Below are 24,377 nucleotides of genomic sequence, written 5' to 3'. Positions count from 1 at the left end.
TGTGCACACTATAGGAAACATTCCTGGAGAGGGGGAGTGGGTGGGGTTCCTCTGCCCACCTCTCAGCTCCCCAGCTTGTCTCTACCTATAGCAGGGCCACATTGTCTAGGGAGTACCTTTTTTTTTTACTGTCCCTCTTCTGTCTCAGGACTGTGAACGCCTTGAGAACAGAGTCCTGGACTTATTCCCCTTTGCATCAGCAGCCAGGAACAGCTAGCTTTGTGGTTCGAAATAGGCCCTCAGTGTGGGCTTGTTGCTGAGAGGATGGAGACATGGGTGAATAATAATGATCATAATAATGGAAGTTATTATTCAGACAGGATTTTTTTTTATTTGTTGAGTTCTAGTCAGTTTACAATGCCGTGTCAATTGTACTCTGGTGTACAGTACAATTTTTCAGTCGTAGATGAACACACACACATTCGCCCCATACTCATCTTCACCATGAGCCACTACAAGATCTTGACTACATTTCCCTGTGCCATGCATTATAAACGTGTTCATCTATTCTATATATACATGTCAGTATCTTATAAATCTCAAACTCCCAGTCTATCCCTACCCACCCCCCTCCCCCCTGGCAACCACAAGATTGTATTCTATGTCTCTGAGTCTGTTTCTGTTTTATATTTAAGTTCATTTGTCTTCTGTTTTTTTTTTTTTTTTTAGATTCCACTTATGAGTGATATCATATGGTATTTTTCTTTGTCTTTCTGGCTAAATTCACTTAGAACGATAGTCTCCAGGGACATCCATGTTGCTGCAAATGGCATTATGTTGTCATTTTTAAATGGCTGAATAGTATTCCATTGTATAAATATACCACAGCTTCTTTATCCAGTCATCTGTCATTGGACATTTAGGTTGTTTCCATGTTTTGGCTATTGTAAATAGTGCTGCTATGAACACTGGGGTGCAGGTGTCTTTGTGAATTAGGGTTCCTTCTGGATATATGCCCAAGAGTGGAATTGTTGGGTCATATGGTAAGTCTATTTTTAGTCTTTTGAGGAATCTCCATACTGTTTTCCACAATGGCTGCACCAAACTGCATTCCCACCAACAGTGCAGGAGGGTTCCCTTTTCTCCACACCCTTTCCAGCATTTATCACTTGCTGTCTTTTGAATAATGGCCATTCTGACTGGTGTGAGGTGATACCTCGTTGTTTTGATTTGCATTTCTCTGATAATTAGTGATATTGAGCATTCTTTCATATGCCTGTTGATCATTTGTATGTCTTCATTGGAGAATTGCTTGTTTAGGTCTTTTGCCCATTTTTGGATTGGGTTGTTTGTTTTCTTCCTATTAAGTCGCATGAGCCGTTTAGGAGATCAATCCTTTGTCAGTTTCATCCAGACAGGATTTTTTTGTGCCTCTTGTTCTGTGTATTCAAAATTTCATGTAAAGCTAATAGAACCTTGCGCCAGAGACTCATTCATCCCCGTTGCACTGAGGAACAAACTGAGGATTTGAAAGCTAAAGAGTGGATCTCACAACCAGTAAGTGGTTAAAATGTGAATCGGCCTGGTTCTTCAGCCCGAGTTTCCCACAATTACGGTATGCAAAGTCGTGGACTGGCAGATTAGTGGAGCTGGTTTAGTCACGAAGACGGGACCACCAGGCCCGGGTCTAAGCTTCGGCCTCAGACCCCGGGGCGCAGAGGCTACGCGTGCGCAGTGCAGTGGCAGCGCCCCCTGCAGGCGGCGCGCAGGAGGCCGAGGCGGTGAAGGGGCAATCAGTGCGCCTGCGCGCTCGTGGAGGTGGTGGCCGTTCTCCGTAGTGGCTCGGCTGTTCTCGGCGCGGCGGGCGCGGCGGGCGCAGCCATGGCGCAGCCTGGGAAGCTGCTCAAGGAGCAGAAGTACGACCGGCAACTGAGGTGAGCCAGGGCTCACCGAGTCGGGCGGGCCAGCGGGTTTCTCTACTTCTGGGCTAGGCCTAAACGAGCGGGCTGCGCGGTCGGGCCTCCCTCAGGCCTCCCCCCAGGGCTGGGCCGGGCCGTGCAGCGCTCAGGGAGCCGGCGCTCGGGGTTCCGGCCTGGGCGGGGGTGCTTCTCTAGGGCCGGGACTCGCCTTCCCGGAGGGGCGCGCCCGCCAGCCCGCCACGCGATGTGCAAGTCGGAGGTGCGCGGTCCCAGCGTCAGCCAGGTCACCAGGGCGGCTGCCGACTCCGCCTCGCTGTGCTCATGTTATTCGTTTTGCAGAATTAGGGGATCAGGAATACCCCATTCCAGCCGCCGAAAGCGTCACCAAGTGTTAGAATTCCAAGGCGGCGCTGTCCATTAGGAATATAATGCTATTCTCATGTGAGTCACTTATGTAGTTATATATTTTCTAGTGGCCACATTAAAAAAAGAAAGAAGAAAATAATTTTAATAATACAGTTAATTTAACCCAGTATATCCAAAATATTACCATTTCAACCCATAATCAATATAAAAACTGTTACAGATATTTTACATTTTTTTCATTCTGTCCTCGAAGTCCAGCATTTTACCCTTATAGCACATCTCAGTTTGGACTAGCCTTGTTTCTAGTGCTCATTAGCCACATGTGGCTAATGGCTAACTTAATGGACACTGCAGGTTTAAACCTTTGGGCAGGTCCTTGACGACTTCCTATCCCTTATTAGTTTTCTCCTAACACTCCCCATTCCTTATTTATTGAGCATTTTATATATGTTTAAGTAGTGGAATTAGCACAAATATTTGGCCCCCCCTTCCTTTCTGGAGCCCCCACGCCAGAAGTTACAGTATGTCCCTAAGGACTGGAGCCCCATTTGCACCTACAGCTTAGTGCTGTTTTAGGGGCTTTAGGCACTCAATTCTTAGAGCAGCTTGAAGGCAGACATTCTCTCTGCTTTATAGATGGGGAAACTGAGTCTTAGAGAAGTTAGATAACTTGCCCAGAGTCTCCCATGTACTTGAACCAGGATGTAAACTCAGGCCCTTCTTGCTTTTTCAGAGCTGGTACTGTTGGCTCCCAAGCTTCCAGGGAAAGAAGCAAAGTGCAGAGCCTTTGTAACCAACTTGTAAATTCTTGGAGGTCCTTGTGTTTTGAATGCAGGTATAGCCATATAAAACAGAGCTGAGAAGATATTTTAGATAACCAAGTAACTAACAGAAGAGAACTTTTGCTGAGTCCAGCCCATTTAAGGACCAAACTTTACCTTTCATAGTGAGAACTGTTTACTGGTTTTGAAGTATCAGAGGGAAACAGTTACAAGCAAAGTTGTGCATCCAGCCAGGAGTCAACAAGGCCCTGCTTTCCTTAGTCAGGCTAACATGAGAGTAGAGAGGATTGATTTCTTGTTTGGGCTCTTTTTTGAAACATGTTACCTAGAGATATACCAGTATTCTTTTAGGCTTGCTCTCCAACTCCCTGAGTATCCATCAAACAGATATGTCAGGGGTGTTCTGTGTGCCCTACTTCCATAGAAAAAAACAGATATTTCCAGTCTATCTGGTTCTTCTAGGCTATTCCTCCATGCATTTGACAGCTATTCAGTGATCACTTACTCTGAGCAAAGCACAGTACCAGGCATTAGGGCTCCAGTGGTGAACATAAAGAAGTGGTCTGGGCCCTTATGGAGCTTAGAGTGGAATGGAGAGATGGATGTTCAGCAAACAAAAAACCAAATGAGGCAGTTACAGTTGTGATATGCTTTGGAGGACATACAGGCTACATAATAAGAGGGAATCTGCTTTCAATCAGATGACAGGGAAGGCATCTTAAAGTCTATCAGTCCTCTAGGCTATGAAATTTTTCTGATGATTTGGGCTCCCCGTATACTTCCTCAACTAATAAGCGAAGATACATTAGGCTTTCTGGGTGAAGGTAACCAGGTAGGACCAGATGTCATTATGCATGTGTGGTTATGTATGTTGCCCTGTTAATGATATGCTGGTGTGAATCAGGTTGTAACACATATTTCTAATCCTTATTACATCTTTGTACTTGTTAAAGTATGTATTTTTTAATCATTCTATTTTAATGTTCCTTGGGTATTATATTTTAAAGTACTCCTGTAGAAGTCAATGTGAAGACTTTTCAGATGATAATTCAGTTTTCAAGATAAAGCTTTCCTTACTCTTGCAAATATCACGATGGGAAGTCCTCTGTCAAGATCTTAAATATACCAGATCCGTGTAACTTAAGGAGAAATGAAATAGAGCACAAAATAGATTTTACTTCTTAAGGCACTTCTTTAATGTTAATGAATATGAAGACTTTCTGTTCTGTGACTTATCTGACTTGAAAAAGAGTAATAGACTAGGAGCTGGAGAACAAGTTTCTAGTTCTCATTTGACCTCCCTTTAACCAAGCAAGGCATCAAGTCTTGATGTCTGAGTCTCAGGTTACTCAGCTATATGATCTCCATAACACCTCCTTCTGTTCCTCTCTTCCCATGTTTGCCATGGTCATCATATCAGTTATTCTATACAAGAATGCTTTAAAGATCAGAGGTCAGTATATTCAAATAAGAAAGCCATATGTTTATGAAAGGTTTAAAATGTTAAATTTGTGTCTTCTTTTGTAGGTTGTGGGGTGATCATGGGCAAGAGGCTTTAGAATCTGCTCATGTTTGCCTAATAAATGCAACAGCCACAGGAACTGAAATTCTTAAAAACTTGGTACTACCAGGTATTATAGTTTTGTGGTTGTAAATTTACTTCTTTAAGGTTTTGAACTAGAAATATATATTCTTGACTGACTCTGTTTTGTCTCCCAGGCATTGGTTCATTTACAGTTATTGATGGAAATCAGGTCAGCGGAGAAGATGCTGGAAACAAGTATGTCCTATTCTTTTCAAATATGTGCATGTTAGGGAAGACAGTGCACTGTCACAGGAGAGGGAGGCCTAAATCCCAGCGTCACCTCCTCAATCAGGGTGCCTTGACTTTCAGGTGGAAATAATCCCTATACTTAGGCTCATGGTGGGGATGAAGTGAGTTAATGTAAGTAGAGTGCTAGCACAGTGTTTGGAAAATAGGCCATTAGTAAAAGGTACCCATCATTAATTACTATCTTGTTGTTAATATAAAAGGGTAGTCATTATTCCTTTATCTGTGAAAACTGGATATTTCCTATGTATCCAGAAGTCCTTTCATTGATTCCTAGATGTTACTTTATAATTAACAATAATTATATTTTTGGATTATAAGAATAATAAAAACTACCTTGTATTTGTGGTGTTTTCTAAGTTTAGTCTAGGTATATCTCTCTCTAACACTGTCTCTATAATAATGGTGTTTTAAAGATGATCTGTATGTCATTCTTTAAAGCTGATCATGTTTAGACTTTTAGAGCATTCGCAGATTTGGATTTCAGCTTGCCTTTTCAGGGACTTGGAGTCTAGGATCTCTCGTTCTTGTCAGTAAACAAAAACAAGTAAATACAAGGGAAATCAGAACTTAGTTTATATTGAGCTTTGTTATCTTTTCTTTGGGTGGTAGTATAAGTTTTGCTGTCCACAACACAGCCCTTTTATTGGTATCTATAAGTTAAAAAATCCTTTTATCTTTGCTTACCTGGTTGGTTAGAGCAGGATGTAGTAGAATAAAGTTTCTTTTTCTTATGGAGCCACTGAGTTTGTGCTACATAAGGGTTCCCTGACTCTGATCAGCAGCCTCAGATCTGGGCCTTGGGATATGATGAGGGTATGTATGCAAAGAAGCCTGAATAACTCTGCGATAGTTACCTGCAAAAGCAGACTATTCAATACAGCATTTCCCAGGTGTGGTCTGTTTAACTTTAGTTCAAGGGAATGTTAATAGCAGCTAAATGGGCAAATGAGTTTGGGAAATGGGTCAAATGAAATTAAGTATTTCTTTAATATAAGACTTTAACATCATGTGTATTATGTATATTATGAATTTCCAAGAGGGAATATAACATGAGGTGTTTCCCAAACTTTTTAAAGCCAGGGAACCCTTTTCTCTCAGAGCGTCAGAGCATTTTGTGAAATGCATATTCTGTGGTACACACTTGGGAAACATTTGATTTATTAACCTGTCTTTGATTACAGGTTTCATCCAGTTTTCAGTTTTCTTCCTCTAGAAAGGCTGTCACAGTCTGAAATCAAAATATAGTTTGTTTTATACTATGAATGAAATGCACCTGGTATTACAAATAACCTTTCCTTTATGATCAAAAGAGCCATTAAAATTTTTTTATTCTATTTTAGTTTTTTCCTTCAGAGAAGCAGTATCGGCAAGGTAAACAATCAATTTGTTATGGAATATAGTTGTATTTGATGCCACTATGTTTTGATTGTTTCGAAAGCTATACTTTAAAAGAGCTTATTATTTCTCTGAGAAAAAAAGTTACTTATCTCATTTTTTCTGATCTTGTAAATCTTTATATGCTTGGTAGTTTAAGAATATAGAAGTACTGTTTGTGTTTTTTTACTGTATCCTGTATTAAATCTAATCTTGAGTGATGTTAATGTGCAGAGAGTGGAGTATTTTGGTTAAAAAGATTTTTAACCAAGAGTTAGAATGTCTTTTATTTTTGTACTTTGTATTAAAAATCTTAAAAAGCCGTTATTAGTCAACTTAGTATAATCTGAATGGAAATGACTGTTTCTTTAATGATTGACCTCTCTTGTACAGAATTGTAAATGTGGGAGGTTAGAAAACCCAGGGTTTTCTGGTCATTTGCTTAATCAGAAAAGTAGAGTGCAAGTAATGTAGTCATTTAAGAACTCTGAATAATGATGGTTTAGCTGTTTTAAGTAATATTCTGGTTTAGTCTCAGTTTAAACACAGTGAAAAGCAGAATTGTCATATCTATGCATGGAATTTGGATTGTTTCACAGTGTGTTTGCCTGAGCTATAAACTAGGGGGTTACATTTTAACCAAATTATTTTCTAATTCAAGTCAAATGCTTTGTTTTTAAAAAGAACCGAGCTCAAGCTGCCATGGAATTCTTACAAGAATTAAATAATGATGTCTCTGGGAGTTTTGTGGAAGAGGTATATGTGTATATTATTTCTGTACATAAATATACTTTTTTAAATAATTCAAAGCCCTAGGAATTTAGAATTTTGAATCTTTGTATATTTATTTTGAGAGTTGAATTATTTTAACATTAGAGTCTATCATGTTGCCTCACTTATTCTAAAATAGTTTGTTTCTGTCATGTTTAATACGATTGTGAAATTGTTGGATTTTTTTCCCCTGCCCTATTTAGAGTCCAGAAAACCTTCTAGACAATGATCCTTCATTTTTCTGTAGGTTTACCATTGTGGTTGCAACTCAGCTTCCTGAAAGGTAAATTTTTAAGCTAATTTGTTTTTATTTTAATCTATTAGATTTGCATAGTTTTGTTTTTTCTGCAGAGTCTATAGTCTTTAAAATTCTTAAACTCCATAGAAACACTTACAAACCTCCAGCATTAAAGAAATAGAGAAGAGAAAAATATTGAGATGTGAAACTTTTTAAGTATATTTAGAACAGTTAAATTGAACTTTTTTTTTTTAGTAAAAAAATAGAATTAATTATGGGAGTGTTTGGGGTGAATACAAGGGTTTTAAAAATATTTTCCTCTTTATTATGGAAATGTTTAGGAAATATCTTTCAGTAACATTCTCCCTAATACAAAAGATGAGGCTTTCATATCCCTCTAGTCCAAAATATATACTTTCTTTGAGACTGTGAAATTGCTTGCTTTTTGGCGTATCTTTGACCTGCTTATATAACGTAATAGATATATCTTTGCACTTATTATTTAGTAAGAAAGTTGCTCTATTTTAAGACATTTTTATGTTTGGCAAATATCCATTTGCTTATGTTGTTATCTGTTGTGCCTTCTTTCACAGTACATTACTACGTTTAGCTGATGTCCTCTGGAATTCCCAAGTCCCTCTTTTGATCTGTAGGACATATGGACTAGTTGGTTATATGAGGATCATTATAAAAGAACATCCAGGTAAAATTGTTGCACATATGGGGCTTGCTACTGGTTGCTTTAGCTATAATTTTAGGAACTTGACAATTTAGAAAGTCAATTTTAAATCACAAAGTAAATCTGTAGCAGCACAACTCTGGTTATGAGTTCAAAGTGGCAATCAGAATCAGTAGGATTTAATCTTAATATTTCCTTTACTTATCATTATAGAAGGATACAAAGGAGGAGATATAACAGTTACAGCTTATTCATCTTATTAGGAGGCCCAGCAGCTATGCATGCATCTACCTTTTTTTTTTGTCTCCTAACCCACATAAGGCATGTATGGCTGCCACAGGTGAGAGCCAAGGTATGTGGGTCACATAGACACATAGAGGTCACACCACCTTTTCCCCACTGATTTTTCATTCCATTCCCATACAGGCCTTAGGCTTCCTCAGTTCAGGTATAATTCCATGCAACAAGCAAGGCATTTACCTAACTACTGTTCCAAGGGAACAGTGTTATAGGAGACTGGTCATTCATAGGCAGGCTTGCATCAGCTCAAGGCCCTTTACTTACAAAATTTTAAATCTTAAATCATCATAAAAATTTCATTCAGTACTCATGCATTGCTCTGAGCCAGGTACTCTGCTAGTGCAGTGATAGTCATTGGCATATGTAGCATCACTGAAGAGTGGTATCTGCTTGGACCGCTAGGGAGTGGCTTTTGAGGATAAACTTTTGGCAGTGGTGCTGGGTCATTTAAGAGTGGTGAGTAGGAGAGTGACAGGGTAAACATTTTGTTTTAAATGAGTTACTCTGAAGCCAGGTGGAAAATCAGTGAATATGAAGAGGACAAAGACTGGAGATGAGGGTTGCTTTTAGGAGATTTCCAGAGGTCTAGGTGAGAGAAAGAGACAGAAAGTCCCTGACTGAGGACAGATGTTATAAGGTAGGGAAGTAGGGATAAATAGTAATGAAGGTTAGCATTGCTACCTTTGTGCCTGCCTTTATGTTGGTTATTTCATTTACTCTTTCCAAAATCCTTATAAAGTAGATAAGGATGCTGCTTTTTATAGATGATGATGCTGAGGTACAGAGAGATTAAGTTATTGCTAAGGTAAGACAGCTAGCAAGTGACAGAACTAAGCCTAGCTCTAAACACTCACTGAAATTACATACTTTCCTATACTCCCCTATGTGAAGAGCTGTGTACGAAGTGACATCATGATGTGGGGAGTGACTGATGCTGGGCCAAGGAAGCTAGAAGTCAAGGATGACCATCAGATTTCTAGGGAAGAGGTCTAGATAGGTGGTGATGCTATCTGTTGAAGACCATAGGAGGAGGAAGGGTAGGTTGTTAAGTGCTATCTGAACACACATTTTACTCATTTTGATCTTTTCCAATTATGATAACAAAACTCTGTACTAAAGGAATTTTGGTTTTAGTTTTATTAAATCTATAGTCCACTTAAGATTTGTGCATTTAGTAAAATGTAAATTTAAATATATATGTAAATTTAACTCAATAATGAAGGAAACAGTGAGAAAAACCTGTAGGCCTTATGCCTATTTAAAAATTACAGATTTCTGAATACCCTATAATGTAGTGTATCACCAGCAGTATTGCTAAATAATTAAGTTTATCTTTTGGGATTTTTTGTTTCACAGTAATAGAATCTCATCCAGATAATGCATTAGAGGATCTACGACTGGATAAGCCATTTCCTGAACTGAGAGAACATTTTCAGTCTTATGACTTGGATCATATGGAAAAAAAGGTTGGTAGTGTGTGACCTTCCATTTATAGGTAGGCTTAAAACTTTTTTTTTCACCCTAAGGGTTTGAATTACAAAGTGAGGGGATACTATAAACCTCCATATTCCTGTGACCTACGTTACATAGTAACAACATTGGACCTAATTTATTTTAAATAAGTTATATTTCCCCAAAATTTAAAAACTTTTTTATTGGAGAAAAGTACATTAACTGAACATATCTGTGTAATCAACATCCAGGTCAAGAAACTGAACATTAACATATCCCAGAAACCCTTTTAATGGCCCTTTCCTAAACAAATAGATGTACTTTTTAAAATAGTTTGAATTTGGGGTGGTGCTTGTTGAGATTGACTCTTCTTGAAACTTGTTTTTAGTGTTTGTGAATTACCAAGGCAACTGCATATTTTGTTATAGAAATAATGGTATTTATAACAGAACATTATTTAAGGAGTATATGTATATTTTCCTACCTACATGTTAATTACAATGCAGGTATTTGGTTCATCAGAAAACACAGAAAAGATTCTTTTCCTTTAGTGTAGGATTGGTATCTGAAATCAAGATATTTGAGCCTTATTTTTGGGTAGCAGTCTCAAGAGTTTTCTTAATGGTAAAATGGGGACAATCGTAGTACATACCTGCCATATTAGGATTAAATTGAACACTGCCTCTAAAAAATTTGTAAAGCAGTTTTTATTAACCCAGTTTATTTTCCTCCATTCATTATTCCACATATACTGAGAGATGTAAATATTTTTAAATAAATTGAATAAATATTGTTGAATTTGTTGAAAATGATATGGTATAGTGACGAATAAATGTTAACTAATACTGATACTTTCTTTGATCCTTTTGTTTTTAGGACCATAGCCACACCCCATGGATTGTGATCGTAGCTAAATATTTAGCACAGTGGTATAGTGAAGTATGTCCATTCTTAAAAAAAAGTGATTCCATATGTGACTGTATTTTTTCAGCTTATTATACAGGATTTCATTGGTGGGGGTGGGAGATTAATTTTACTCCTTATGTAGTTATAGGGCAGATGCATGCTTTTCAGTTTAAATTTAGCAGTTTCTCTTTTGATACTGATATTTTTATTAACAAAATGAAATTTGAACAAATGTCATTCTGAAACTGGCAGCAAGGAAAGAAAGTAGAGAAATGTCCCACAGTTTCTGTTTTCTATCAAGTTAGCTGATTTCACTGAGACATGGATTTGCTGATGAAATCTCATGTGGATGGGAGGATGGGGGTAACTTTGGACTCTTGATTTCTATATTTTGAGTTTTTATAACTAGATTTAAAAATTTTTAACCCAATTTAGACAAATGGACGAATACCTAAAACATATAAAGAAAAAGAAGACTTCAGAGATTTGATTAGACAAGGTAATATGGGATGTGATTAAATGTTGTATAAAGTTTGAAAAGCAGATTGCTTGAAGCTGATGTTTATTGGGTTTCTGTCAGCACCTTTGTCAGGTGATGCCTTCATGAGCTTCTATTTTATTTTCCTCAGGGGAGGGTAAGGAGCCACTCCTTTTATAGTTTTAAGAATAATGATTAACCATATTTCTTCTTAAGGTTCGATATCCAATCTTCCTTTCAGATTGTGATAAGGGTTTTTCTATAATTTTGGAGGGAGATAAGGAGTGAAAAGAAAAGGGTTGTTGTTTGGTAACCAATTTCTATTTTAATAGGAATTCTGAAGAATGAAAATGGGGCTCCAGAAGATGAAGAGAATTTTGAAGAAGCTATTAAAAATGTGAACACGGCACTAAATACAACTCAGGTATTAAGAGTTGCTAAGGTAGTCACAAATGCAAAGCGTTTTCTGAAGTCCTCATAGGTGAAATAGTTGATTTTAGATTTAAGGTAGTATTTCTCAAATTGTATAGTTGCTTAGAAATTAATGTCTATAATGCAGCTTGAATCTTGTCTTAATAAGATTCTGTATTGTCCTTGTTAAAATGGATGTCAGTGTTTCAGCATGTATTAATGATACAGAGATTTATATAAATTGACTGAAGTAAATGATTTGTGAATAGTAACAGTTTGGGGATAGAAATTATATAATAAAGGTGATATTTTGCTGGTCCAAAATAGTATTGCCTGAAAAGTTAAATCCTACCCTCCATGTGCTTTTGACAGTAACTATTTGGATATTGGAAGATGTTCTTTTTTTTTTTTTTTTTTTTGGATTTTATTTTATTTTTATTTTCTTAAAAATTTTTTATTGATTTATAATCATTTTACAATGTTGTATCAAATTCCAGTGTTCAGCACAATTTTTCAGTTATACATGAACATATATATATTCATTGGAAGATGTTCTTAATGATATTATATACCTTAAAAATTACTTGGAGGTGACTCAGTTTAGATGCCTTTTGCTTTGTTTTGTTGTTGTGTGTTGAAGTCTGGCCAATGAGGTTTTTGGGGAACCTTGGAATAATACAACTGGTAGTTTAAATTAGAATTTTCTTATAATTTAAAACAGCAAAAAATGCTGTCTTTCAAGTTAGAAAAGCACTTAAACTGTTGTTACAAACTGGAGACAACGAGGTAGTGTTGCAGAGTGATTAAAAGTGCGTGCTCTGTGAGTCACCGTTTTCTGGGATGATGAACATTTTCTATGTCTCAATTGGGGTGATGGTTAAAAGTATATGTGTAGTTACCAAAGCACATCAAATTGTACATTTAAGATTTGTGCACTTCACTGAATGTAAAATTTACAAAAAAACAACAAAACAAAACAAGGTTCTCCTGGTTGAGGGACAGCAAACTAAGCAAACAGATAAACGTACCAGGTGCTGTGGAAAAAATTAGTGCAGCAAAGTGATAGAGCAGGATGGGGAGGAGGAGGTCTGGGATTGGGAAGGGCCAGGGATACTCTCAGAGAGATGTGTTTAAGCAGAAGCCTAAGTGAAGTGACATGTAGAGATCTGGTGCAAGAACTTTTCAGGCTGAAGAAGCACATGTGCAAAGGCCCAGAAGTAGGGTGGTCCTTGGCATTTGTTCAAAGATCTGTATGAAAGCTGGTGTGATTGAAGTGAAGTGAACAAGGGGGAAAGTGTTGGGAGTGATTTAAGTTTGGAGAGGTAGAAATGGCCTGATCATAAAGGCCTTGCAGGCCACTGAAGTGTTTTGAGCAGGGGAACGGAGTGACCTGATGTATATTTCTAATGAAATTATCCCAGCTCTTGTGAGGAGAAAAGACAGTAGGGGACTGGGAGTGGAAGCAGAGAGGCCAGTTAGGAGGTTACCAGTAAGAAAGTTCTTTTTTCCACACAACAGTAGAATCAAAGCCTATAATTTCTATGGTTTTTATTAATGTATGATATTCTTGACAGCACTAAAAGTCCTTGATAGAACTATCTGGTTTTTGTCAGAGTGGTTTTCTTAGTAGTTGCTAATTAGGGTGTAAGTGTTTCAAATTTTTGATAAGATGGAAAAACATAAAGGACTACATATCTATCTTGGTATTAATGTCTGTAATCTTTGTTATATCTTAAAATATAACTGTAAAAAGACATATTTAGGTTCCTTGTTTACTCCATTTATGATGTAAGAGACTAGGTCAGTCTTTAATGCTAATAGTAGGGGGCAGGAGAGGACTTTGTTCCATGCTCTCATTCCCCATCAGATCTCCTTTTGGTAGTGATTCTGAATAAAAATCTAAGCAAATCAGAAGTTTATATTTGAACTTGTTTGGAAAATTGCAGTGAAAATAAAGGTGGGCAAATTCTTAGTATAAGTAAATGTTTCATGTTCCTTTGTTAGATCCCAAGCAGTATTGAAGATATATTTAATGATGATCGCTGCATAAATATCACCAAACAGGTAACAACAACAAAAAGTAAAAATAGTACCACCTTAACCTTTGGGTCAAATTCAAATGCCACTTAATATTTTTTTTCCCTTCTTTTAGACTCCAACATTTTGGATTTTAGCTCGTGCCTTAAAGGAATTTGTGGCCAAAGAGGGTCAAGGAAATTTGCCTGTTCGAGGCACAATTCCTGATATGATTGCAGATTCAGGCAAATATATAAAACTACAGAATGTGTAAGTTGCCTATTTTCAAACTACGTAACAGAAAAATTAGCCTGTTTATATTAAAGATTAACATATTTTATCAGTCTACTAGAAATCAGAAACCAAATGGAAGCCTGTTATAATCTCATTGTTTTAAGAATAAGCTAGAGAACTTAAGGGGCAGATATTTTAAAAAATAGATATTATTTTTTAGAGTAGTTTTAGGTTCACAGCAAAATTGGGCAAAGAGTACAGAGTTCCCATATATCCCCTAGAGGTGAGATTTTTTCCTTTCATATTTCATGATAAAGCCTAACGTTTGAGCATTTAACTCTGCACTATGAACTGTTCTATGTATTAACTAATTTAATGTTCACAACAACCCTATGAGAGAGATACTATTATTATCCCAGTTTTGTAGGTGAGAAAACTGAGGCATAGAAGAGGTAATTTTAATTTGTTCAGTGTCAGACAACTGGTAAATGGCAGAACCGAGATTTGAATTCATGAAACCTAGCTCCATACTCTTAACCATGGCCCTATACTGCCTTTTATCTGTAACTTAAAACTTTGAAGGCTTTAGTTTTGATGAATTTTTTATCATTAATGTTTCATAATTTAGAGAGTTCATGACTATCAATAGATACCTGCTATGCAGATTACACTAGCCTGAAGCCAGATAGACTGTTATAAGGATGCATCTCAATGGATATTACCCATGGGTAGTTCAGTCATGATGCTGATGAATCCAGGGCTATTGGCTTGGTGTTTTCAAGGGCCAGATAATGTCATACAGAGAAGATCTCTGTTCCCTAGACAGTTGCACTCTTTATCTCAGTCATTCTCTAACAAATCTTTGTTGCCCTGGCCTAGAAGTTCAACTACTGAAAAAGTCTTACTTGAGAAAAGTCAATTGAGGTTAGAAAGAAGTATCTCATATCACATGATCATCTTTAGAGGGTGAAATTGTAAATGGACTTAAAGAAAAGTTCTACATGAATTTGTAGGTGGGCGGTTTTGAAGTATTTAACTTACTTTGAAGTTGACTTCAAGGAGATTAATCATGTTCTGTCAGAGAAGCATGGATCATGGATCCTTCTAGGAGGACAGCTTTTAGGTTAAGTGCTGTTAATTGTAGAGGGAGTCCAGATGTTAGTGGATACCAGGAATCCATCACTAACCACTAACGGGTGCTGCTGGTAGAATTTCTATGGTATATTCACATTTTGTATGTTGCCAGATCAATATTTCTTCATGAAAAGGAAAGATTTTTTTATCTGCTTCATGGTGATTTAAGTTTGACAATTTAAAAATTTGTTAATAGTAGCTTTTTGTTGTTCTTTTCCAGTTACCGTGAGAAAGCAAAGAAAGATGCTGCTGCTGTGGGTAATCACGTTGCCAAACTGCTGCAATCTATTGGCCAGGTAAGCCGCTGGGCACACTGTGCCTCTGGACAGTATGGCTCCATGTAGGCCTGACTGCGTTGCTAACTCCAGCCAGAAAAGGTTTAGAGAGAGAGTGTGACATTGGCTCAGAGCTTCTTTAGAGGGATCTCTCACTTGCCTGCCTAATGAGAAGGCCTGTCATAGGGAAACAAGGTGTTTTCATAGCACTCTCTCAGCACTAGGAGAAAGCCTCCCCATCTCACAGTGATTGGCTTTGTGCTGCAACTCTGTTTTTATTGCTTTATTTATCTTCTTTTATATTGGAGCAAAACTTGCATTTCTCTCTTTACAGGCACCAGAGTCCATTTCAGAGAAAGAATTAAAATTACTCTGTAAGTCCTCTTGAATTAATTTCCTTATTTTGCTTGATAAAAATGTGGCATGGGAAATGTTCCCAGGAATTTTATTTTTATTTATTTATTTAATTTATTTTTTGAGTGAAGATAGATTTATCCAGATAGATACATTGAAAGGCAAGTGAAAGGCCACAAGGTGTGGGGGTTGGGTGCTCAGATTAAAAGTAGGTACACATTCCATAGACAGAATGCAGGGTCTCCGAAGAGGAAGAGAGAGAGGGGCGGCCACTAGGCATGGTGTTGTCACTTTTTATGGTCTCAGTAGCTTCACACGCCTACAGGTGGGCTCAATCCAACTGCCCTGGGGAAGGGGATGGGATTCCCAGGGATTGGGCCACCACCCATTCTTTGGCCTTTTGCAGTTAGCCTTGGGGCTATCATGATGCCTGCTGGCATGTTATTTGATTATGCTGTTACAATGAGCATATAATGAAGCTCAACATCTACTAGAAGTTAAACCTCTTAATCCTCAAAGCCAACTAGGAGGTGAATATTCCACCATTTTGGTTGCTCCCAGGAATTTTAAATGGTTGAAATTAAAAAAAATTTTTTTTCATGGTCTCAGTGGTATCAATAATAGATAATTACTAGGCAAGGTTTTTTTTTCCCCTCATAGTAGAGCATATCTGTCTATGGCCGTGTTAAAAAGACATGAATATCAATTAATTAAAAATTATCAGTAATACAGAATTATTTTCAGCTTATTAACATTAAAGAGTTTGGGAAAGTTTTATCTGAAGACTTTGGGTGTGAAGTTTTGAGTCACATGCACATTGACAGTATTGGTTTAAATACTCATTTTGATCAGTGTTAAATGACTTAATGGAATTAAGAATTTTGCCATCTAGTTTCCGAGTGGCTAGGCTCCTGGGATAACCCCTGAGTAGGCCCAAAAGCATTTAAGAGTTAATTCAATAGTAATAAAATATGTTTTACATGCCATCTGAAGATTTTTCTCTGAAGCTGTGGCCCCTAGTTTCTGCAAAAGTCTGTGTTTTGTATGTTCCCCAACCTTAAAGTGTATTTATCCAAATTATCCATTTCATGACTCTTCAATATTTATTTAGGCTTAGTTTTAATGTTTTGTTTCACTACTAATCTTGCACTTTATTTATGCATTAGTGTTTGTTCCACTAGATTGTATGATACTAGATTAAAAGCTGGATGTTGGGTATTTGAGGGTTTATTATTCTATTCTCTCTACTTTAGGATATGTTTAAAAAAATTTTTTTTATTATGGAAATTTTCTAAGCCTTACACATACCCAGAAGCACAATATATATAACACTCTCCTTCACAGCTACTGATCCATAATAATGATAAAAGCTACGATTCACTGAATCCTGTCAGGCATTTTGCTAGGCGTGTACTTCACACAGTTGCACTTCTGAGCCACAGAACAACTAAAGGTAAACAATATATCTCCATTTTGCAAATGAAAACTGAGGCTCAGAGAAGTACCATCACCTGCTTACTCAGTGCTAAACTGGTTGTAGTGCCAAGGACATGAATTTAAGATGACCTGTGTCCTAGTGCCTTTTCTGCTAACCATTAGAGCCAAATAGAAGACACTTCTTCACATTTCCATGTATGTAAAGAACATACACAAAATTCTCTTATTAAAGTGACCTGTGATTCAGGATATTCATGTGTCTCAACCATTTACTTCCATAATGTCTTTATTGTGTTCAGGCAGCAATTCTGCATTTCTTCGAGTAGTAAGATGTCGATCCTTAGCTGAAGAATATGGCTTGGATACAGTTAACAAGGATGAAATTAGTAAGTAACAACCTTTTGATGCTATGTTATTAATCTAAGGCTATAAATGTTTTGTGTATGATAGTATGTATAGTAGTGTATGGTGATAATATAAAGGATAATGCAAATATTTATACTCTAAATTTTATTCTGTAAACTTATCCCAGTAGTCATAATTTCAAAAGATAAAACTTAATAAATACATAAAATTATATTTAGGTCACTGAGTAAGTTGTGTGATATGTAGATGGGCTAAAGTCAGCATGTTACATCTTTAGTAGAGATTATGTGACCATAGCTAGAAGTCCATAAAACCATTGGGTTTCATCTTAATAGTGTATCTCCCTTTATTTTACTATTATCATTTTCTTTTTTATTGTCACAAAATATTTAAATTTTGGTGATAGAATTTCCTTGTATTCTGAAGCTTGAGTATATAGTAAATTCAGTCATTGTTTTTATGTTATGAATACCCAAATTATATTGAAAATTTTTTTCCTTTTAGTTTCCAGCATGGACAATCCAGATAATGAGATAGTATTATACTTAATGTTACGGGCAGTTGATAGATTTCATAAACAACATGGTAGATATCCAGGTAAGAACAGCAATTCAGTTATCAAATGCAATACAATCTTAAATAAATAGTTAAATTGAATTAAATCTTAAAGGGTTCTTGGTGTGTTTACAGAAGTGGAAATTTCACACTGTAAACAGTTTACAGCTGGTTTATCTTAGTGAGGAAATATCATTTGCTTTTTAAGTGTAACCAATTCCAAATAGTGTTTGATTCTAAACTACTATAGGGGTTTATACTGTACAGCACAGGGAACTATATTCAGTATCTTGTGGTAATTTATGGTGGAAAAGAATATGAAAATGAATATATGTATGTTCCTGTATGACTGAAGCATTGTGCTGTGCACAACATTGTAAACTGATACAACATCTAAACTGACTATACTTCAATTAAAAAAAATTATTACAGGGGAATGTTGGTTGAATACATATAGAATAAAACCTCTTTCCTGTCAGTATCTACAGTTTATGTCTAAGACTCACACTGAGTTTAATTTAGTGGAATGGAAAAGCCAAAAGCATATGCCAATGACTTTTGAACTCAGAACTCTGAAGATGTAGGGATTTCTTTGCTCGGTATCTATTTTTTTGTTATCTGTAAATGTAGTAATTAGGGAATTGACATACTCTCAAAGATCTTCAGTTGCCCAGAATATCTTTATTAAGATGATAATTTTAACTGTGCAGAATTATTGCACAGCAGTACATTCTAGGTGTATCATAAAACCTGTTGCCCCAACTGGTATAGTATATCCACTGACTTATAATCTTAATGAGCAAGTTTACCAGGAAAAGAAAAAGGAATAAACACCAAATATGTACTTCTTTATTTGTTGTTTGTTAGAATGTATTTTTGGTTATCTATTGCATAACAAATCATCCCCAAACTTAGTAGTTTAAAACAATCAATTATTCTCTCTTGTGACTTTGTGGATTGGCTAATCTTAGTTAGGCTGTTCTCATAAGGGAAAGGGGGTCTCATGGAGTTGCATGACACCTGGGGCTGGAGTCATTCTGAAGGCTTGTCTGAGTTAGACATCCAAGAGGACATACTCACTCAACATGTGTGACATTTTAGTTGGGATATCTGGAACTGCTGGGGGCCGGTCAGGCATCTCTCTCCACATGGCTCCCTGGGGCTTCCTTTTAGCATGGCAGTCCTACTAGATTTCTTGCATGGCAACTGCCTTCCCCAGAGATAACATTCCAAAAGACCCAGGTGGAAGGTACAAGGCTTTTTATGACTTGGTCTTGGAAGTCACATAGCATCAGTTATGTCATATTCTGTTGGCTTCACAGGACCAGTTTAGATTAAGAGTAGAAGAGGACTACATGAAGTCATGAAGAGGTGTTCATTGGGGAGCCATCTTGGGAGACTAGCTGTTACATAGAGCACAGGCATGGGAGTTAAACCTAGGTTCAAATCCAAGTTCTATCATTTATTATCTCCTGACCTTGGGTGAGTCACTGTTTCCCTACAAGTCTCAGTTCTCTCAGTATGGAAGGGTGGTAATAGTGTCTACTTTATTAGATTGTAAGGGTTAAATGTGGGATGTATGAAAGTCACTTAACACTGCCTAGCATTTTGTAAGTGCTCAATAAAGGGTAGATACTACTATTCGGAGAAGTAGTAGTGATGGTAGTTTTTAAAGTAGAAGGTTAAAAATATTGATATTTTTAATAATATCTGGGTATTGTGGCAATTACAATTTTTCCTTCCAGTAGTAATAATAATAGCTTACCTTTGGAGACATCATAATTTAATCATAAAGAACTGCCTCATATCCCAGTTTTGCTACTTATGAGCCAAGTAGCTCAGGCAAATAACTTAATCTGCCTGTGCCTCAGTTTTCTCATCTGTAAAATGAAGACAATAATAGTGCCTACTTCAGAGGGTTGTTCTGAGGATTAAATGAATTAATATACATAAAATGTTTAGAACAATGTCCAGCATCTATTAATGCTCAATAAATGTTAACCTATTATTGTAGCTTTCAGCTTCAGTGTCATTTAATCTCCTAGAAATGGGTAATAAACATCATAATTTTTATAAAGGGTATAAGTAGGACATTACTTTCTCATTCATTCCAATCTATCAAATAATTATTGAGTGTCAACTATGTGCCAGATACTCTTCTAGATAGTGGGTGTGGAGCACTGAACAAAGCAGATTTACAAACTCAAATTTTTAATAGGCTTTAGATGGTTTCTTTGATTGCTACAGGTTTGTGATAGTTGCAAATATTGGTCTCCTACTTTATATTATGTTTGTTCTTCTTTCAGTTTTATACCTTACTGTTTTGACTAGAACACCTAAAACTGGATTAAATAAAGGAGGTATCCATTACTTTTGATTCACATATTTTTAATGAAAATTAATTTACATATATATTTTTAGGGATGTCTAACTATCAAGTTGAAGAAGATATAGGGAAGTTGAAATCTTGTCTCACTGGCTTCCTTCAGGAATATGGATTATCTGTAATGGTAAAAGATGACTATGTCCACGAATTGTGAGTATCTTTTAGTGCATATAAGAGATGATACCTGTCCTGTCACAAGGCTGATCTACGACATTCATGTCTCCATTCTTTCCTATAGTTGCCGATACGGAGCTGCTGAACCACACACCATTGCTGCATTCTTAGGGGGTGAGTTACAGAGATGAGAAGACTGTCACCTGTTATATAATACAGTTATGAAGTTGTGCTTTCCTAGCTATTTTTAACTAGGGAGGTCAGTGAAGCACAATGTTATATTGAGTTTATATTATTTCCATAGCCCCCACACTGGTCTCCCTGCTTTCCATCTCTCCGACTGCTGTCCATTTTAAACTCCTGAAGAGTAATTCATCTTTCTAAAGCATAGCTTTGATTGTGTGTCTCAGTTAATTAACCCTCTAACCTGCCAATACACACAGGTACACTACAGTAGTCCTCAGAAAAGAAATCCAGAGTCCTTTGTTTGATATTAAAAACACTGTGTTCTAGTTTCACCCAGCCTTTCTGGCCTTGGTTTTTTTCAAGTTACTTGCTTTTCCCCCAGATATGGCCTTTGATTTCCTGTTTCTCGAATGTTTACCCCTCTGGGCCCATTTGGCTTAAGTTTCCCTATTCTCTGCATGTCTAAAATCTACCTGTTCCTCAAGACCCAACTCAGCAGTGCTGTTTCTTTCATAGAACCCATTGGAGGTTGGAAGTTCAAGATCAGGGCCAGCATCAGTTGGTTTTATAAGGACACTAATCCCATCAAGGACCCCCCACCCCCAACCCACCCCTGCCCATGACCTCAGTTACTTGATTACCTCCCAAAGATTCCAACTCCAAATATGATTACATTGGGGGTTAACACTTTTAACATATGAATTTTGGAGGACACACACACATTTGGCCCATAACATGCATATTCTATAATCATTCTGCACAGATCTTTCGGGGCTTTAAATGTTTTCTTCTCTGTGAGGCCATTCCTGACTCCCTGATTTAAAACAGTCCCTCCTCTTATACTCACATCCCCCTTCCTTGCTTTTCCTCCTTAACCCTTAGTCATTTGACATACATTTTACTTGTAAATTCTCTCTGCCTCACTACTGAAAAGTAAGATCCTTAAGGGCAAGGATTTTTGTCTTTTGTTCCCTGCTGTACCCCTAGTGCCTAGAACAGTATCTGGTACATAGTAGAGTCTCAGATTTTATTGAATCAATTAATGTTTGTGAAAGCTGAAGCTTCAGATTATAAAACATGAAGAATTGTTTTTTTTTTTTTTTTTCCTATTGTTTTGTTTTCAATAGTTACTTAAAAACTTGTTACTGTTACTATAGACTCAGACTGTTATTGAGTATAGCAGTCTGGCAGTATTTAATATAGATCTTTTCCAAATTACAAATATTTCTTTACCCCTATGTATTATAAACAAGCACAAGGTAAAATTCAAATGCAGTGAAGGGTAACTTTCGAGAGTCTTTTCTGCCTATATGTATCCTTTTAAAAAAAGTGCAATCCATACTACTGTTTTGACTTCTTTTACTTAATATATTTTGCCAATCTTTCTAAACCACCATGATTAAGAATACTTCATTCTTTTAAACTGTGTCATAATATCCCAGGGTATGAATACATAGAACAAAATTTTTATTTCCTTTAATAACATACTTATAGTTATAAATAGTATAGTCCTTTGTTTTGATATGACTCAGTAAACTATGCCTGTTTTGGGTTACTTTCAAACATTTTGCTTTTCGAAAGGAAAGTTTGTTTGTTTTACAGAATTGAATATTTTAATATAACTCTTGAAATTTACCTTTTCCAAACATTTGCTTTTCTCCTTTTTCCTTGCAGGAGCTGCTGCTCAAGAGGTTATCAAAATAATCACGAAACAATTTGTAATTTTTAATAATACTTACATTTATAGTGGCATGTCACAAACTTCAGCAACTTTCCAGTTGTAGAAGAAGCACCCTATGTAGTGTGTTAATGATAGAAACTGTAATTGCCTTCAGGTTGTGCTCTAGTCTGTAAAGTTCTGCTAAGGGAGAACTGTTAAACTGTTTCCTTAATAAACATTTTTCTGGTTTGTAATAATGTAGCCTTGTTCTTTGTGGGGGAGGGGAAAGGAAACAATTTTCTCAGAGAATAAAAGCTAACCATTTCTAATTGCGTTCATTATTTCTGGCTTGCTATTTCAAAGTTACTTATAAAAAATGTCTTGTGTTACATTGGAAATAGCTTAAAATGCTTTTTCCTATAGTCTTAAATAATGAATTTAAGATGTGCAGATTTTGGCTATGGACATCTTAATACCACTATTTGTTAAAATTAATACAATTTTAAAAATACAAATATTTCAGATGTATAGTTTAATCAGTAAAACAAGGACAGAATACAAAGTGGAGGAAAGGTTGGAGAGAAATGAGGGCCGGGCTTGGGGCTCAGATGGCCTCCTTCCCACACCTTCGCACGCTTGCGAGGCCACAGTCCCAGACCCCGCTCTCCTAACTTGTTGGGACGAATCCCCCTCGGAGCAGAGAAAGCCCCATACGCCGGGAGCGAGCGGTGAGATTAGTGGCTTTCCCCTTCAGGTTGTGACTTACCCCGACTTAAAGACGCTGCACCCACACACTTACTACCCTCTGCCTTTTGGTAAGTGGCTGAGCTGAGTAGACAGATGGACTGTGTCGGGCGGGGCCTCCGGAAGCCCCGCCCCACGGAAGTGAGTCCCTCCCGGCGGAAGTGAGCCCCGCCCGCTCGGCGGGAAACTGGGTTGGGCGTCGTGTTAGGCGGACGGCCGGCGAGAAAGGGTGAAGGACAGGGCCCTGTATCCTGAGGGTAAAAGGCGACGTCCTCCACTCCCTACGCGTCCAGGTCCCGTCTTAGCCCCGCGGTGGAACCGGCCCGTTGCCTCCTGGGGAAAGTCTGAGATGCGGGACGCCCTGCTCTTCCCTTCTTAATTGGTCCACATGAGGGTTGGGGGTGCTGGCGGGAAGGGGCCTTCCTGAGGAGGCGGCCATCCCCGGCTGTAGTCTCCAGAGGGAAAAAGAACTGTCACGCACCGCTTGGTGTCTAGAGTCTGGCGGTTTTTTACCCGATTATACTTTAGAATCTCCGGGTGGCTCCTCAGGTGAATCTGATGTCTGAAGCGGGCGGGAGCTGCTGGGGAGATCATTCTCAGATCGTGAGTGGACCGCCTGTCCCGCTCACCTGAGAGGGAGGTCCTGTTAAACGGGCTGATTTTCGGGCCCTCCTGCTAGTGAATCGCCTGTGGTGTGGCCGGCTCGCGTTGCTTCGCCTTGCTCCGCATTGCTCCGCGTTGCTTCGCGTCGGCAACTAGCGTCCCCTTCCCTGCAGGAGTTGGAGAACCTTGGTCTAAGAAGGAAGGGCTCCAAGGGACCACCTATGTTCTTCAGGAGTTCCTCCAGCTGTTAAGGTGAGCCTGGCGTTGGGTTCAGGAGCGTAAATTGATGAAACAGGGTGGAGTTAGCTTCCCCCCAACCCCCTGGGAAAGATGTTTATCAGTTACCTGTGAAAACTGGAATGAGGTGAGGAGGATGAGTGCGAAACGCTGCTCTGGTCTACTTAGTCTGGGAGTGTTAATGTTTTAGTGAACTGTCTACTGGTACCCTCAACCTGCTTCTGGACCTGGTCGACTGTTATTTCTTAATCTAACTTACTGTATTAGAAACTTTACGTATACTTGCATGTTGGCCCTTTCTCCCCCCCCCCCCCCCCCCTTTACAGGAAGATTTTCACTTTGTATGAGTCCAAGCTAGGAATCCATTGTCAACAACTTACTGGTGGCAATTATGATGGTATTTTTCGCTCTGCCAACCTTACACACAGAAAGATGTCACTTATCTTTCTGATATTTTGGGGGGTGCTATTCAGATTTCAAAAAGCTTTTCATGTTAACATTTTCTAGGCCAGGTAAAAGAGCAATGTTCAGCTTGTTTTCTTGCTTAAATTTGAATTTGAGTTAATAGTACTGTTTTTAGCAATTGATTTAGTGAAACCTGTAAGTGGGATAGTTTCTTCCTGTTA

General features: G+C 37.7%; 2 protein-coding genes across 6 annotated transcripts in view; both read left to right on the top strand.

The window, feature by feature from the left end:
* The first annotated feature begins 1,716 nt into the window (after nucleotides 1-1,716).
* NAE1 (NEDD8 activating enzyme E1 subunit 1) lies at nucleotides 1,717-22,496 on the top strand. Of its 2 annotated transcripts, XM_032486461.1 has the most exons (20): nucleotides 1,717-1,874; nucleotides 4,535-4,638; nucleotides 4,727-4,787; nucleotides 6,182-6,212; nucleotides 6,900-6,971; nucleotides 7,190-7,269; nucleotides 7,818-7,927; nucleotides 9,560-9,669; nucleotides 10,532-10,594; nucleotides 10,997-11,060; nucleotides 11,372-11,463; nucleotides 13,455-13,514; nucleotides 13,603-13,736; nucleotides 15,055-15,130; nucleotides 15,444-15,483; nucleotides 17,200-17,286; nucleotides 17,771-17,863; nucleotides 20,243-20,357; nucleotides 20,446-20,495; nucleotides 22,182-22,496. In XM_032486461.1, the coding sequence occupies exons 1-20, from the start codon at nucleotides 1,822-1,824 to the stop codon at nucleotides 22,289-22,291; spliced, it is 1,605 nt and encodes a 534-aa protein (XP_032342352.1). In that variant the 5' UTR covers nucleotides 1,717-1,821; the 3' UTR covers nucleotides 22,292-22,496. The 2 variants fall into 2 exon arrangements, with proteins under 2 accessions (XP_032342352.1, XP_032342353.1); XM_032486462.1 differs by lacking the exon at nucleotides 6,900-6,971 and having other exon boundaries at nucleotides 22,182-22,424.
* A 24-nt stretch (nucleotides 22,497-22,520) lies between these two features.
* The window catches only part of TERB1 (telomere repeat binding bouquet formation protein 1), a 44,006-nt gene continuing 42,149 nt past the window's right edge, over nucleotides 22,521-24,377 (top strand). The window contains exons 1-2 of one of the 4 annotated variants that reach the window (XM_032486460.1): nucleotides 22,521-23,204; nucleotides 23,688-23,766. The gene's annotated coding sequence lies outside the window, so the exon portion shown is untranslated. Of the gene's footprint in view, nucleotides 23,205-23,571; nucleotides 23,767-24,377 lie in introns of those variants that run through there. The other 3 variants (XM_032486459.1, XM_032486458.1, XM_006180650.3) reach the window with 3 other exon arrangements.

Source organism: Camelus ferus, chromosome 9 (genome assembly GCF_009834535.1).
Source record: "Camelus ferus isolate YT-003-E chromosome 9, BCGSAC_Cfer_1.0, whole genome shotgun sequence".
Lineage (NCBI taxonomy): Eukaryota > Metazoa > Chordata > Mammalia > Artiodactyla > Camelidae > Camelus > Camelus ferus.
The sequence above is the reverse complement of the archived record's forward strand: the minus strand, read 5'-3'. Positions and strand labels throughout refer to the sequence as shown.